This window comes from Hibiscus syriacus, unplaced genomic scaffold (genome assembly GCF_006381635.1).
Source record: "Hibiscus syriacus cultivar Baekdansim isolate YM2019G1 unplaced genomic scaffold, ASM638163v2 tig00110213_pilon, whole genome shotgun sequence".
Lineage (NCBI taxonomy): Eukaryota > Viridiplantae > Streptophyta > Magnoliopsida > Malvales > Malvaceae > Hibiscus > Hibiscus syriacus.
The window spans coordinates 456,820-474,815 of record NW_024062630.1 but is presented as its reverse complement, the minus strand read 5'-3'; the positions used below and the strand labels follow the sequence as shown (position 1 = coordinate 474,815).

The 17,996-nt window shown below is 31.9% G+C and overlaps 2 protein-coding genes across 2 annotated transcripts; both read left to right on the top strand.

The window, feature by feature from the left end:
* The first annotated feature begins 5,085 nt into the window (after nt 1-5,085).
* Nucleotides 5,086-5,880, top strand: LOC120113657 (thaumatin-like protein 1b). Its single transcript, XM_039134735.1, has 2 exons — nt 5,086-5,137; nt 5,207-5,880. The coding sequence occupies exons 1-2, from the start codon at nt 5,086-5,088 to the stop codon at nt 5,878-5,880; spliced, it is 726 nt and encodes a 241-aa protein (XP_038990666.1).
* Nucleotides 5,881-12,734: 6,854 nt separating this feature from the next.
* Nucleotides 12,735-14,056, top strand: LOC120113780 (thaumatin-like protein 1b). The gene is made up of 2 exons (XM_039134829.1): nt 12,735-12,813; nt 13,145-14,056. Exons 1-2 carry the CDS (start codon nt 12,741-12,743, stop codon nt 13,867-13,869), a joined length of 798 nt encoding a protein of 265 aa, XP_038990760.1. The 5' UTR covers nt 12,735-12,740; the 3' UTR covers nt 13,870-14,056.
* The last annotated feature ends 3,940 nt before the right edge of the window (nt 14,057-17,996 follow it).

The window sequence follows — 17,996 nt, the reverse complement described above, 5'->3', positions numbered from 1 at the left end:
CTTGAAGGGGATTCAGACTGCCCTCTCCACAAGGACTTAATTTCTGGTAGAGTTGGGTCATAATTTACGGCATTGCACTAAATATATCATTTATATTTCTTCGTCGTTAATGTCATGCATGTGAAACTGACATTGCCAATGAACCAGTTACCTACCTCATGTACCCAAAAAAACATGGGTAAATTATATAAATGATCGTTATCATTTTCTAACAAATTAACTGTGTGACAGAAGCCTGACGTGGTAGTTAAGAAGCTGATTTGAAAACTTTGACCGACTCCTTTGACCCGTTTAAGTTCAGCAAAATAGGAGTTTACTCGACCCATTTCCTAGTCTTCGACACTGCTCACGTGTACGACCCCGTATGAGTACCTACTTCCCTTTTACCCACTCCTGGATCACACGGTTCTCAAAACGGAGGAGGAAGCCTTTTCTTTCACTAATCTTCAAACCCCCCAAAAGCGGCCGCCGGCTTTTGCTTTCAACAATATCATGTATTTGGAAGGATGGTGAGGGTCAGCGTTTTGAATGATTCACTGAAGAGCATATACAAATACAGTGCTGAAAAGAGGGGCAAACGCCAGGTCTTATTACTGGAAAGTGATCTTCAAATTATTGTCTGATCCAATTCAGGCCATATTACTGGACATAATCCCAATCCTTGAAATAAAGCATGTTGAAACTACAAAATTCGTTGTCTAAAACGAGAAACCACATGCGGATAACGATGCTAAGATTTATATTATGGGGGATGAGAAGGTAAATGCAGACATTATTGCACCACTACCAAAGAAGAAGAAAGTGAGTTACAAATATGTTGCTGGTCAAAGATTAGTAAAAGCGATGTATTTTGTGTGACTTTTGTACATTATTGTCTTATGCATTACATAAATCCCGAGACGATAGCTAGCAGTTGTAGAAATCTAATTGATATATGCACTTGTATATATATACATACTTTATGGTAGACTAAATAGGAAAGAAAAACAACACTCCAACACTTCTTAATCTTCTAATTCTCATCTTTTAAATTTCATTCCCGTTGCGAAGCACGGGTTTGCACTCTTCATGTATAATCAAATATCATCCAACTAACATATGTATTTTTTATATTTAATTTGATGTTACTAATTAATCAAGTATTATATTAGTTAAAATTTATTAAATTATTTTTATTTAAACTTATAATACATATTATTTTAATAGTAATTTTTTTTAGCCCATATAATCTTTAAATAAATTAAATTAAAAATCAACACTTAAGAATTGAAGACAATATAGTAAAATTAAATATAAATTATTTATCATTTTATCTAAGATTATTTGTTAAAATAAAATTTGATAGATAAAATACTCATTAGTGTAATAAAATCTATAAGATGTGTGATAAATTTTGGTTTGTTTGTAGTTAAGTTTTTGGCAAGAGAATTTTTCTTAAATTTAATAGAGAATATTTTAGAAATTATTCACCATTCTAGCCTCAACCTTCCCTCCTTATGTGGCCAAAATGAGCTATTTTTTAGATTAAGGTTACCTTCTCCATCGCCATATTTGGAATCCGAAACGTCCCCCAGCATGCTGCCTCTTTCCTTTCAAATGTCAATAATAATACTATTCCATTTCCACAATATAAATTATAATTTCCCGGGACTGATAGTTTCGCATTATTCTTATAATATTAGTAGATTAAATTACTGAATGAATTATTGTTAAACTGGAGAAAAATACGAACCGGAAATTAGGTATGGACTACATTGAAATTGAAATTAAATATGAAGGACTAGATTAGGTTTTATTGAAAAATAAACGTTGGAGGACTTAAGAAGGTATTAAACCATAATAACATGAATGACCAAAATGCCTATATATAATTTGTTATGTAGAAATGAGGCCAAGGATTGAAGGGCATTTTCTAGCAATTATATTATGGAATTTGAATTATGAAATAAAAAATTATGAGAATTAATGTAGGGTTTTAGACCTCCCCTAACTTAAAAGGTTACGTTAAAAGCTGCCATGGTGGTCGGAGATATACTGGTGATCGACAGGTGGTGATGAATATAGTGTTAAGCGGCTAGAGTTTTGTTATTAAAAAAACAAAGATGAAATGGGAAATAAATCAAAAGAACAAGTTGAATTTCTGAGCAAAAGCACACAGTAAACTGAAGTTACTAGTGCATAGTGAGTGGGTTTACATATTTGACAACATTCTTTATATAAATTTACAATAACTTTTATTCCTACTTAAATACTTCTATTTTCATTCTTTCATTCACCGTTCTTCATATTCAACTAGATTGTTTATCTAAAAAAAATTGTTTTTTTTTGGATAAATAAGATATTATTACCCAAATTAACAATAAACTGCTACATTACAAAACAATCAAAGGAACAATGGCGGGGTACTTACAACAAAGCTAGACTATACCCTAGTGAGTACAAAGGTATAAATTTGTGCTATCTGTTATGTTAATATCTCTATTACTTAGAAGAGATCCAACTATATCCTTAATAGCATAGACAATTTCTGGTTCTGTTATGCAACTTCCTCTAAAGGTCCTACGATTCATTTCCTCCCAAATGGTGTAGTTAAAAGCGCACCATGAGAGCTTCAGAATACAAGAAATCAGTGATTTACCTTTCCATGATGCGGTCGCCCACTCTAGCAGATTGTTCCATGTTGAGAAATGCTTGTTCAAACCAGACATTTGAAGGATTGATTTCCAAATGGATGTAGTCTTCACACACTCAGCAAAAAGATGATTTCTAGTTTCCTTTGCATCCGAGCTGAAAATACAGAGATTGCTGGTAACAAGCCCAAATCTTTGCAGTTTGTCCCTAGTGGGGAGACGATCCAAAATAACCATCCAGGAAATTATGCTATACTTTGGGACATGGAGATGGTACCAGATCAATTTATGCCAAGGGACTTTAGTGTCTTTAAGACGGATCTCTTCCCAAATTTCTTTTGTACTTTTTGATGCTGAGATCGAAATTGATTTAGCAACACTTCTGATTTTCTGCGTTCGCCTGAAGCACCAGCTTGCACTCGGATGTTCATTCATGGTCCAGAAATCTTGTTGCTTAATTATGTAATTATGGATCCACGCAACCCATAGTGAACCTTCCCCCGCGAGTAGCTTCCTGGTAAGATGAATTAGGCATGCCTTATTCCATGTCTTTATGTCCTTTAGTCCGAGGCCTCCTTCGGATTTAGGCTTACAGATTTTCCCCCAACTCACCCTTGCACCAGTTGCAGGAATGTCCGAACCTTTCCAGAAAAATCTGGAACATAATTGTTCAATCTTCTTGATAATGGACTGAGGTAAGACAAGTTGCCTACACCAAAAATTTACAACACTATAGAGAACGGTTTTAATAAGCTCAACTCTACCTGCATAGCTCATCTTCTTCCTAGACCATTGATGGAGTCTGCTCTTGATATTGTCAAGAAGTGCTCGACAATCTTTTTCAGTTAGTTTTCTTGTGACAAGTGGAACCCCCAACCTCGATTTGGATTTTTCAAAAAAAATTAAAACTCACAAAATTATACATAAAATATCTATACTTTTTAAAGACTTTTTTAAATTTAAGAGGTTTGAGATGTTTATTTGAAAATCTAAACCGTGAAAAGTCACTCGTCACAGACAAAACGTCTCAACCCTGTCGTTATGCCGTGTGACATTTGAATTGAACAATTTCCAGAAAAGTCAGCCTTTCTCACAATGATCTATGCTTCAGATTAATTTTGTCATAAAATCAAGACATACTTGACAAAAGTTATTCCCTCGGTTTATTAGTCGATCTCATAACAATCTGTCTAAATAGACAAGCAACATATTAGTCCACAAGCCACAATATAATTCCAAAGTCACAAGTACTCTTGAAAGAGAGATATCGCAAGGCATAACAAATGTTACATTGCGACCCCACTCTTCAACCAAGAGCACGATATGAGACCTACAGGCCCCAAACCATCCCTAGCTATTTATCTTAAAGAGACATCGTACCATCCACTTGGTCCCAATGCCTACACACCTAAGCTTCACATGAACCTAGGAGAATGTCACTTACACCATGGTAGCTCTACATGCTAGCTCGGGGTGAGGCGGATGGTGGAGACCAGACAACATACTTAAAACTAGTTTTATCAGACGATCATTGAAGGAGATCAGAGCTTTATAACTTTGAACATTTAGATGAATTTTCATGATTTTTAGTTGTTTTTGTAAAATATTAATCCAATGAGAAGAAAAAAGAGTAAAATGTGAACACTTTGATATCGATCTTGTTACAAATGATGATCAATAATGGGTGATGATTAACTAACGACGACGATTAAAGAAGTTGATAACTTTCTATTAGAAAAATAGGGAGAAACGACCACATCAACACATTAACAACCCTACGACAAAAATAAATAATATCGAAAGTTCAATATTAAAATTAAAGTATTTTAAAATTTATTGACTAAATCGATACATAAATTAAAGTTTAGTGACTAATAAAATAATTTATACTAAAAATAATAATAAGAAAACTTGTCGATTTCTAATTGAAATCGTCCAAAAATAAAATCAATATGACCGGCGAGGAGACAACATGAGATTATTTTATATATAAAAACGAAAGCAATACATTTTGTACGATACTTTTGTTGTATGTGTGAGATGCCAAATTGTAATTCCTTAATGAGACGATAATCCAACAATCTTTGAATGCTTTTTTGTCACCCATAATCCAATAAACTTTTTTATTTCAACATCGTTTAAATCCAGTATTTACACTTTTACAGATACTTTTTTATTTAATCATTTTTATTATTCTTAAAATCCTAAATTAATATATATAAAAATAGATTTATCATTAATTTTAAATATTAATAATAATAAAATCAAAACTCAATCTATCTGTTTCTTTCAAACCTCCTTTGAATCTATTAGGTGTCAATATTTCTTGAGGGGCTTTAACTTATAAAACATAATCCAGCATTTATTAATACTGATACGGACATGCAAGACATAACATGTTGAAGTATATGAACCATTTTCTTCTCTGAAATCACAACAAAGGAAATTCAAAATGATGGAGGTTCAAGTTATCTTTGTCCTTTCCCTGGCCGTTTTCTTCTTCTATGGTAAATACCCTTCCCTTCTTTTTCCTTCCATGCTTTTTTTCTTCTTCTGAATTTGTGTTTTTGTTGCAGAGGCTCAATCATCTGTATTCGCGTTCAAGAACAACTGCCCTTACACTGTGTGGCCCGGCACTCTTGCAGGTGCCGGTCCTCAGTTATCCTTGACCGGTTTCGAGTTAGCCTCACAGGCCTCATCGACCTTAAATGTTCCACAGCCTTGGTCCGGCCGTTTTTGGGGTCGAACCAATTGCAACATTTCCGATGGAAAGTTCCAATGCGCCACCGCCGACTGCGGGTCTGGTGAAATTACATGCAACGGCGCGGGTGCAATCCCTCCAGCGTCTTTGATAGAGTTCACCTTAGCACCAAACAATGGAAACGATTTTTATGATGTTAGCCTCGTCGATGGCTTTAATTTGCCTGTTTCAGTTACCCCACAGGGCGGATCGTGGAATTGCAACGCCACAGGTTGCGCCTTTGATATCAACGCAGTTTGTCTCTCGGAATTGCAGGTTAAGGGATGGGGAGGTGATGTTATCGCCTGTAAGAGCGCGTGTTTGGCGTTTAATCAGCCGCAATATTGTTGCACCGGTGCTTATAGTTTGCCGACGACATGCCAGACAACAGAATATTCCCAGTTTTTTAAGAGCAAATGTCCCAAGGCATATAGTTATGCTTATGATGATAAAACCAGTACATTTACATGCACCGGTGGAACTAATTATCTCATAACCTTTTGCCCTTGATTTGACTATGATAATAAAGTTTATAATTTTATATTCCTAAATTTGGTGATCAATTATGACCTTCCTCTAAAACATGGCAATCAAACGCACGCCAAGAAGATAAGTTATTCGAATTTAAATTTATTATGAATTTTTTGTTAGGATTGAGATCACTCCCCGGATTTATATATCAAATTTTGATATCTATACATATATGGGATAACTTAAATGATTAATTACTTTCGTTGTAGTTTTATACACTTTTTCTCATTTAAATTATCAATTAATCATAAAGTAATCACACAATGAATAAAGTTATTAACGATATAGAATCTTATATATGAAATTGAGACAAAGAACCATATATTTGACATGAATGAGATCATAAAATAATCACACACAAATGAGTAAAGCTGTCAACGATATAGAATCTTATATATGAAATTGAGACAAAGAACCATACATTTGACATGAATGAATCAAGTATAATTTATGTACCAGTATTTAACCATTGTAAAAAAGGTGTCATCCCATAAAAAAGCCCTATAAATTTATATATAAGTATTACACAATAAAAATTTTGTTATATGCACATTTTAAAACATTACGTAGCTTGTTCCATTTATGTTATCTTCATATTTTATATGATTTATTATAATAATTGAATTTTAAAAAATATGTTTATAATCGTCTTATCTAAAATTATTTCATATATATATTGCATGAATTGTAAAATTGATTCGATTTAATATAAATATGCAAATTACTTTTATGGGGTATAAGTGTTATAAATTTAAGGGCTGTCTATTAAAATAGTCACATTCATTTCATTTTCATTTCTTTTTAATAAATAATTTTTATCACTGAAATATTAAATCATTCGTTTTGATGATACATTAATAAAAAATAGTTTTTAACTTTTGCTAAAATATTAATTTAATTCTTAAATCTAATCAACATTTTCCACCGCTCGCCATCAATTACCACTAACGGATGAATTCAAAATTTTTAGTTTATTCTTTTCTTTAATCCTAAACTTAAATACAATGTTTATTTCATAAAATAATATCTTAAATTTTATAATAATAAAAAAAACCTAAAATTCTTTGATTTCCTTTAGAAGTAAATATATCATGCCTTTGTGCAGTCTCTTGCATTTAGTGCCAAGCAATAGAGCAGATCATGTCCTTAGCATATCCTGCTCCTTTATTTAATAGGTTTAAAGAAACAAGAAGCTAATCTGAAGGAAAAACGAATGCAACACAGAACTTGCATAGCGGCGTTTTTCAAGTTATATAGCAGCGTTTTTAAGCGCGGCTAAAATTCCTTGTGGAGAAATAAAAAATGCATTAAAAAGCGCCGCTAAAAGTTATGATATTTAGTGACGTTGTTAAGAATGCCGCTAAAATATATTTTATTTTGTGACGTTTGTGAAAACACCACTAAATGTTATAACATATAGTGGCGTTTGTTCTCAAAAACGCCGGTAAAGGTAGGCACCACATCAAATAAATCTAACCAGTTACTGTATAAACAAATTTAAATAAAAAGTGATTTGTTTTATGATGTCAAAAATATACATACAAAAAGGAATGTAATCTCTCTTGTATAATTTTGTTATGCAACAGTATAATTAAAGGTTTATTTAATATAATTTCAAATTTTCAAAATATTATCATATTCAATATAAAAAGTTAAATAAATTTGTAATATTTTTTATTGTAATCGTGAGAGATTTAGGTCTTATAACTGAAAATGTTGTGAAAAAAGATAACATTTTCAATTGCAATTAAAATTTTACTCTACCCAACTTAAAAGAATTGCACTCTTGATAAGACTTTTAACTACAATCGATTTGTGTCGTTTTTAATCTTATATTAATAAATTATATTTTAAAATCTTCCTTTTCTGTTGCATTTGGTTTTCTTTATATTAGCATATTGTCATGGCCTAGTAACTACTAATATTGATTATCTTTATTTCCTTCCTAACAATGCACTAAGCTTATATTTCCTAAGCAAACATTTGTGTCGACACATTTTTTGCACGGGCGGGGAAAGTCCGATACCAATTCGGGGGTTTTCTCTTTGAAAAAAGTTCGAAATGTAGGGAGTCGCCACCAATCACATAAGTTGTGATTGAAACACCATAAAAACTGGGTGATTTTAATAAAACATTTTATTTTTTTTATCAAAATACCGAGTTTTAAGGTCTGCGAAAATCCAAAAATCGGATTCGGGAGTCAGTTACGCGTGGTGAAGGATTAGCACCCCCACAAGCGCACAAAAATTGGTACCTAGTTGATTACTCTATATTTAAAACCAAAAATTTTGAGTTTGATCTTTATTTAGTTTGAAAATCATTACGAATGCAAATTTGAAAAGGATATTCGTTTATTAAAGCCAATAGCATTTGCCCCTAGCATAAATGCAGGAGATGAACTATTGTGCTTAATAATCGGACATTGCCTCGATTTTAAAAATCATGATGCGGACTTTGAAAAGGATGTCGACCTATTTCGGGAATCACCAGTGGTCACCCCCTGAGCATAATTGCGAGAGACGTTCCATTAATTTTCTAATAAGTGAACATTGCCTTAGGTTTGAAAATAAAATACAATCAGACAAAATTTTATTCATCTTAATTAAACTAAAGGTAAATTAAGGGTCTGTTTGTTTGCTGTAATTGGAATTACGGAATTGGTTTTCCCCGAATTCCTGTGTTTGTTTCACGTAATTCGTCTTCTGGAAAATATTTTCCCGTGTTTGTTTCACGTAATTCATTTTCCGGAAAATATTTTTCAGTGTTTGTTTCACGTAATTGGTTTTCCGAAACGTAATTCATTTTCCTAGTAACAAAATTTCATTTGTGTTTTCAGGAAAATGACTTACGGATTCATTTTCCGTAAGTCATTTTCCGAACTTTTCACTTCAAAGAATAAATACTCAAAATAATATTTTATTTTAATAAATTTAATATTAATATTAATATTTATAATAATACAATATTATATTTTAATATTATATAAAATAATAAATATATTATAATAATATAAGATATTATATTTTTATTTTAATAATATATAATAAATTTTTTATATATTTAATAATGAATAATATTATTTATATATTTAAATAATATTTTAATAAAGATATTTAAAATATACTAATTAATATTTTTAAAATATAATATAACACTATTACATTAATAAATAATTAATATAATTTATAATATTTTTATTTCACTAAAATATAAAAAAATTAATATTTTTATTAATAAAATTATAAAAACATTATTTAATAATAAATAAGTTTTATGACAAATAATATTATTTATTGTATTTAATATTTGTAATAAATAATTTTTAAAAAACTCTTTAACTAGTGGAAAAATGTTTAAATAACATCTTCCAATCATCATAAACGTTTTCCAGATGTTTTTCAGAAAAATGTAATTCATTTTACAGAAAACATTTTCCGGAAAATGTTTTCCAGAAATGTAATTCATTTTCCAGAATTCAAATTCCAGTAATTCATTTTCCAGTAATAATTCAAATTTCAGTAATTTAAATTCCAGTAATTCATTTTCCAGAAAACCAATTACATCCAAACAAACAGACCCTAAGACTTTTTCTAGCTTAAAGTGTCAAATTATGAAAGTTAAAGGACCTAAAGGCTCAAACTTAGAAGTGTAGGTTCTAATATTAACCCTATTTGATTTTTAATCAATTATCGAATTGAATAACCGAGATGGTCCCTCGAGCATTTACGCGAGGGCATACTCGAATTATCCCATAAATTAAAAGAAGAGTTTGAAATCTAATATAAAATGGAGGCCCTATTTAACCTATTTAATTATGTCAATATTAAAATATTAATCGAAGTTCGGGGACTAAAAGGGTTAAAGAACTAAAATATCGGACTCTAAAAGACTAAAAGTTTGGGGACCTAAATACATAATTTCTAAAGTTGAGGACTAATTTAAAAGCTAATTTTTTTTATCTAAATTATTAAACCTAAAGTATTTTTAGAAAATATTAATTATTAATAAATTTTAAAAGTCGAACAATCGATTCGAGTAATCGGACATCTATTACGAAAATACGACTCGAATTGCTATGTAATTAAAACTAATGTGAAATCCTAATTTCTAAGTTTGATACGAATATTAATCTAATTTAAAATCTAAATCTAGAATTTAAACTATGAAATAATCAAAACAACTAATAATAACTTAATTTAAAAAAATTAAAACAATAAATAAATAAAAACAAACAAACAAACAAAAACAATCATAAAATAAATAAAATAAAATAAAATAACAGTTACTAAAATGCAAGAAAATAAAAGTTAGTTGTTAAATAAGAAATAAATAGTGATCAAAATGAAAAAACAAAATAATAATAGCTAAATCAGAAACTAACATTGACAAAATTAAAATGAAACAAAATATATGATAAAATATCAATAAATTTGAAATGAAAGATCCAGTGATCAAAATATAAAACACGAAAAAGTTTGGGGAATTAAAAATTGAATAAACCAAAAATATAAAGCATGCACAAACAAAAGATAAAATATCAGTTTTGGTCCCTTAAGGGACAAAACTGCTAAAACACGGCAAAACTATGGGGGTTAAAACGAATTATACCTTTAAGTTTCCTTGTAAATACCAACTTTTCCTTTTATTCTTTCATTTTACACGAGAGTTAAAAAAACCCAAAAAAAAGGTTAAAACTCTCTAGTTTTTTCCATCGGTCGGCCTACAGGAAAACTCAAAACACCCCAAAAACAACGCCGAACCTAGTTCTACCCACCCCGAGTCTAGCCTAGGGCTTAAAACCTCCTAAATCGTCCCTAAACTAACCGAAACTCCTCGGCTACTCCGGACTCCGGCGACCACTGCCCGACTCAGGTAACTTTCCGACCTACTTTCCTTTTATTTCTCGTAATTTTGACTGTTGGTTTGTTCATGTTGGTTGTTTAGTCTGATATTACATGCATGCTTACCAAGAAAAAAACCTCAAAATTCTTGGTTATTTATTGCTTCAGACAAAACGGTTATAGTATTTTTTTTCGGGAGGATTTTTTCCCCGAATCAACCGTCCCCTTTTTACAGTTTCAAGTGTGGGTTAATATACCCATTTTTTTACAGAAAAACCATCATTGAGATCTTGCTTGTTATTTTTGCTTTGTTGTTTTGATGTGTTGCGTGGAGTGTGAGTTTGGTTTGCTTGTTACAGGAGTTTCTGACGTGGCAAGGGATGGGTTGGTGCATGGCAGTGGTGTCTTGTGCATTTGATAAAAATTGGTGTTTACAATTTGTCAACAATTAAAATATATTAATTATATGGTTAAGTCTATTAAAAAAAAGTTAGGTACCGGCTATAATTGAAATTAAGCACTACAAGGGACTAATTTAACGAGATAAAACAGAATTAATGAAATATTATCAATGTTGTCATTTTAGCAACCATAAGTTTATAACAATATTCCATTTATTTGAATTAGTTTTCTTTTTCTTTTTTTTTTTTGAATAGAAATTAAATTAATGCCATCACATTAATTTCTTAGACAACCACAAGAAGGGTTATAATCGTTCCGACGAAGGATATTTAATAAAGAGGGTAGAAAAGAGTAAAAACTAATTAATTTTGTCTTTGATTTTATATAAATTCAATTCAGTGTGTGGATGAGATGGATGGTTTAACTTAGACTCAAAGACATTTATTAATTGGAAATTTTATTATTTTAAAAAATATAAAATTTTAAGTTGAATGATCAATATTTAATATATAAATCATATTAAACATGAGTTTATTTTTAATTATTTAATTGAAATATTATATAAAATTATGAAAAGATAAAAAAAAATATCATTATAGTATTTTATTTTCGATTGAATTAATGTTCGATGATCAACGATATTAATTCAATCAAAATTTCAAAAAAAAAATTTAATAATAATTTTATTAATGATATAAAATACATCATTATAATAATACTATTTTTTTGGGTTCTAGAATGATAAAAAAACAAACAAGAGCTGACTAGTCCTGGTGAGTCCCAAGGCTTTCTTCCTGTATTAGATCTGCAACTACTCCATGAGGTTGTTGAAACTCTTGATATCCACTTGAAGTTCCTCTTGCAAGTTTAGCTAAGGCATCGGCTACATTGTTCAAAGTCCTGGGTATGAGTTTGAAAATTAATAATTTTTAATAATAACTTTATTAATAATATAAAATACATCATTATAATAATACTATTTTTTTGGGGTTCTAGAATGATAAAAAACAAACAAGAGCTTTTTTTACTCATGATTCAAAGTGTTTCGATCAACAAAAAAAAACACTATTTTTCTCTTCTGTAAAAATAAAACAAAAAAGGGTTTGAAAATTTAACAGAGGACTAGATCAGTAAAACAGAAAAAAAAAACAAAAATACCAAGAAAAAAACCTCAAAATTCTTGGTTGTTTATTGCTTCAGACAAAACGGGTTACAATTTTTTTTTTCGGATGGATTTTTTTCCGAAACAACCGTCACCTTTTTACAGTTTCAAGCGTGGGTTAATATACCTATTTTTTTACAGAAAAATCTTCATTGAGATCTTACTTGATTTTGCGTTGATGTTTTGATGTGTTGTGTGGAGTGTGAGTTTGGTTTGCTTGTTGCAGGGTTGACATGGCAAGGGATGAGTTGGTGCATGGCAAATGGTGGGGAGGTAAGATAGTAGATTGTCACTAACACTAGATTGAAATCAATTCAATTTTCGTAGAAAACTTCCAAATTATGAAATACCCTTCATGGGACTCGATCCCACCCCGTACTTAATCTTATATAAACAAGCGTCTGCGTACCATAACTACAACAAAAAAGCAATTTATGATATATAATTATATTCACACGATGAAGCTTTACTCGCTCTTTGGTCTTTCCTTTGCCATACTCTTTTCAGGTAATAAACAAAACCTTCTCTCTAACTACATTTGGGTAACTTTGTGATGCGTAAACGTATTTTCCTTTGTATCGTATCATATTTATTACTTTTATCCTGTTTTAGAATATAATATATATATTTTTAATAAAATTTCAAGTTTTTTTTAAAAAAAATTGAAATAGATCATGGATTAAGAGCTAAACAAACTTCCATTTAATTTATTTATTAATTAGTTAATCTTTAAAACCCTTTATATAAAAGAAAAGTTGTGCCCAATAAAAATGTAATGGCCTTTTTTCCATTTAACTTTTTGGTTCTTTCACAACGATAATGCATGGATCACATGCAGGGGCTCAAATGGTAACCATAACCGTCAAAAACAACTGCGCATTCACTATCTGGCCGGCAACCCTTACCGGCGGAGGTGGAGCTCAGTTGCCAAACACTGGATTCGAGTTACCCTCCCAAGAAGAAGAGCCCATTGAAGTTCCAGCAACATGGACAGCAGGCGTCATCTGGGCTCGAACCCAATGCTCTGGAAGTTTCACTTGCGCCACTGGAGACTGTGGGTCGGGCCAGGTCGCTTGCAATGGTGCCGGTCCAAAGCCACCTGCAACCCTCGCAGAGTTCACTTTAGGCGCAAACGATGGACAAGATACCTTTGATGTCAGCCTCGTAAATGGCTTTAACTTGCCGGTTTCAATAGCCCCACAAGGCGGCTCCGGTCCGATTTGCACCACAACGAGCTGTGCGGCAGACGTGAACGCAGTTTGCCCGCCGGATCTGGTTGTTCCAGGATCTGATGGGAATACCATCGCTTGCAACAGCGCTTGCGACGTTTTCGGTAATCCTGAGTTCTGTTGCACTGGAGATTTTGACTCAGCCGAGACATGTGAGCCGTCGGAGTTCTCGATGGTCTTCAAAGAACAGTGCCCTCAGGCTTATAGTTATGCTTTTGATGATGAAACTAGCACCTTCGTCTGCAGTGGCGGACCTGATTATCGTGTCACCTTTTGTCCATTGTCGCAGCCGTTTCGAGTAGATTCAAAATTAGACTTTGACTCGAGTATATAAGTTAAAGTTGTCACCGATCATTTATTTTTAAAATAAAAATTAGGTTGATCGGATATCTTAGTTTATTTTCTTATCAGATTTGCGTCTTACAAAAAATATATCAGGTTCGAGAGTCGGTTATAGTCAAATAATGATTAATACCCTTGTACTGTCCTTTCGATATAAACTTAATTTTCAGTTGTTTTAATTAAGAAAATTATAAATAAAATTTATAAATAAAATTTCGATCTAAATTATTTACCTTTAATTGATTTAAAAAATACTCTTAAAAGATAAAAAAGATGTTAAAAAAATGAAATATTGAATTGATCAAAATAAAGAGAAACAAAAATTAAATTATAATATTTACAACGAAATAAAAATTATATACATGCCAAGAAATAGAAATTAACGGAATGGAAGATAGAAATAAATAAAACAAAGATAAATCACACATATTGAAAACATAAAGAATATAGATAATGCAAAAGAAAGAGTAATTAAACTAAAAAATCAATTGCAAGATCATGTAAAACAAAAATAAGAGAAATGAAAAATAATAAAAATAAATAAATAAATAAGAAATCTAGGATCAATAACTCATAAAATACAATGACTTTAAAAATATAATTAAATAAACATGAATTGAATAGAGAGAATGACCAAATTAAAAGAAAGAATAAAACGGGTGGCGAATTTAAAAGAAAAAAGAAATCAAAATTAAATTTAAAGCATGAAAAGGATTTTAAAAATAATAGAGGGATCGAGGTTGCAATTAGCCCTTACCCGATCAAAAACACGCGGATCTTGGAATGAAAAGGGTCTGGTTTCGGGTCGGCTATAAAGCCTAAGTTTCATAAACATATGTTGAAAACATTTTGATATTTCGATATAACAAATTAAGTTAAATGAATTTTAAGATTTTCCAAATGATTTTCTAAGTATATTCGATATAATTATTTGAATATCAAAATATTACTCTAAATCTTTCAAAAGTCATTTTTAATCCTTACTTAAGTGTAAAATTAAGTTTTAATCTTAAAACAATTTCAAAATAATCTTTCAAAGTATTTTGAACCATTTCAAAGCCAAAAATTCCAGATTGCTCAGAGGGTACCGATTCCCCCCCAAGGGGGTACTGATTCCCCTTGAATGGTTTGGTTCCGAGATTTTCAGAATGCTCGGAGGGAACCGATTCCCCTATAGGGGGTACCGATTCCCCCTGTTCAACGGTCGAAATATTTGAATTTTACACTTAGGGAACCGATTCCCCTCAAGGGGTACCGATTCCCCCACGCTCCAAACTGTTTTATTAATTGATTTTACACTTAAACGGCTATATTATCTTCACTAATCATTCCCAACGTTCAGAAGTCATTCAAGGTGTATTTAAGCAAGCTTAGGAGCCATTGATCATTAACAAGAAATATCAAGCAACTAGAATCAAGAGAGAATCAAAGAGAAAGGATCAAACCTCAAGTTTGAGCATTTCAAGCCTATTTTCATTCAATATTCATTTTGCTTTCAATAACACATATTGTGCTCAATTGTATTAATCTTTGAGTGTTATTTTCTTTGTTCTAGAATTGTGCAAACAATCTACCTTGTGAGGATTTCCTTGTAAGTTTGCAAATTTGTATTGTTCTCTTTGGGAGAGAGTTTTCTCAAGAATTTGGGGTATAATTCTTAAGGCTTTGTAAGGTTACTCTTTGTCCTCAAAAGAAAGACAAATTAGTGAATTTGTGGAAAATCCTTAGTGTGGATAGCTAAGGTAGTGGACGTAGACTTTGATTGAGAAAGTCGAACCACTCTAAATCGCTGTGCAAATCTTTTCAATTTTCTATAAAAGCTTCCACCGAAATTTTTATTGTCAATTCACCCCCCTCTTGGCCGATTCCGTCGATCGATTAACTCAACAATTGGCATCAGAGCCTAACTCATTTGAAGGTTTAATCGCCTCTTGAGTCGATTCGGGAAGAGTTATATCGATAATCAAAGTCATCAATGGCCTCCGCTTCAAACTTCGACTCCGGTCTCGATTCGATGCCCGTCAACAAGCCTCCTTTCTTCAATGGGGCTAACTATGCCTATTGGAAGAATAGAATGATGTATTTCATTCAAGCAAGTGATATGGGAGCATGGAATGTCGTAGTAGAAGGATACATCAAGCCTCTCACTCATCCAAGATTGTGGAGTGAAGGAGAGACAAAAATGTTCCAGCTCAACTCCAAAGCCATCCATATCATTTTTGTGCTCTTGGACCAGAAGAATATGTAAGAGTTTCTTCTTGTACAACCACCAAAGAAATATGGGACAAACTTCAAGTCACTCATGAAGGTGCCGATGAGGTAAAGAAATCTAAAATTAGTATTCTAACGCATAGTTATGAAAATTTCAGGATGAAACCAAATGAAGATATCAAAGCTATGACGAATAGATTTTCAACGATTGTCAATGGTCTCAAATCATATGGAGAGATCATTTCAAATGAAAAGCTTGTGAGGAAGTTAGTCTACTCCCTCCCAAAATCATGGCAATCAAAGAAGACGGCAATCATAGAGTCTAAGGACCTAACATCCTTAACTCTTGAAGAGCTAATCGGTTCACTCCTCACCCATGAAATGATGCTTGAAGATGAGGTGGACCTTGATAAGATTGAAGAGACACCAAAGGAGAAGGAGAAGAAGAAGAAGAAAAACATTGGAGTTGCTCTCAAATCCACAAAAGATGAGAGTGATTCGGATGAAGATGATGATGACGAGGAAATGGCATTGTTTGCCAAACGGTTCAGAAAAATGATGAGACCTTACCGAGGAAGAAAATTCAAACGAAATGAAGGCCTCAAAACTGAACCAAAAGAGAAGGACCCAATCATTTGCTATGAATGCAAAAAACCAGGGCATGTCAAATATGATTGTCCACAATTGAAGAGGAAGGGTCAATCGAAGATTAAGCACAAGGCTCATGTGGCTACATGGAGCGATGAAGAAGGTTCCGATGAAGAGGAACAAGAAGTAGCAAACTTGTGCTTGATGTCATTCGAGGAAGATTCTAAGGTAACCTCTAACTCATCTGATTTTGATGATTTATCTTATGATGTGCTATTAGAGGAATATAATGGGTTGGCTTCGGATTATGAGAAATTGTTTTTAAAATATAAAAAATGATGTTTCAAAATTGAAAAAATGAAAATAAACTCATATCCAAAACCAACAATGATCTTGAAAGTAAAATCAAAGATTTGCAAATCAAACTAGAAGAGTTTTGAAAAGAAAAATTTAGATTTGCAAAATTTACTTTCAAAGGTCAATGATGATCATCAAAAGAAAATTGATGATCTTAAAACTTCTTTTGATAAAGTTGGAACAAAACGTTTTGAAATTGGAGAAAATTCGAAATCCAACTTTGTTAGAAAAAGTTTTAAAAACTATAATCATAGAGGTCTCCAAAGAGCCTCTAATGGAAAAATCGTTAGAAGTATATGGGTTCCTAAAGAACTCATTACTACTAAAGATAATGATATCCTACACAAATGGATACCTAAGGGGACTAGAATTTTGGAAACTAATGAATATGGACCCAAAAGAATTTGGGTACCAAAAATTAGAAATTAATCTATGTTTGTAGGAAAATGAGCATTGCTACAAGGCACGGGAAACAAATTCAAACTCATGGTACCTTGATAGTGGATGCTCAAGACACATGACCGGAGACAAAAGCCGGTTCATTAAGCTTAACGCCAAAAATGGAGGAGAAGTGACTTTTGGTGATGATTCAAAAGGTCACATTGGAGGTATTGGTACTATTGGTAATACCTCTTCCATACAAATTAAAAATGTTTTATATGTGAATGGATTAAAGCATAATCTATTAAGTATTAGTCAATTTTGTGATAAGGGATTCAATGTCATGTTTGATATTAATGGTTGTAAAGTCATTGACATTGCATCTAATCAGATTATGCTTGTTGGTCATAGAATAGGAAATATATACATGGTGCATTTAGATTCTATTGATATGACTAATTTGTGCCTAGTTGCTAAGGATGAACATAATAGTTGGTTATGGCATAGGAGACTAGGACATGCTAGTATGAGTGTTTTGCAACGGCTAATTCAAGGTGATTTAGTTCGAGGGTTGCCTAAGCT

Excerpts from the sequence above, each read along its gene's own strand:
- LOC120113657 (XM_039134735.1), top strand. The coding sequence starts at position 5,086 with ATGGAGGTTCAAGTTATCTTTGTCCTTTCCCTGGCCGTTTTCTTCTTC. Across the intron at positions 5,138-5,206 it reads GGCCGTTTTCTTCTTCTATG|AGGCTCAATCATCTGTATTC; the intron begins GTAAATACCCTT and ends TTTTTGTTGCAG.
- LOC120113780 (XM_039134829.1), top strand. The coding sequence starts at position 12,741 with ATGATATATAATTATATTCACACGATGAAGCTTTACTCGCTCTTTGGT. Across the intron at positions 12,814-13,144 it reads CTTTGCCATACTCTTTTCAG|GGGCTCAAATGGTAACCATA; the intron begins GTAATAAACAAA and ends GATCACATGCAG.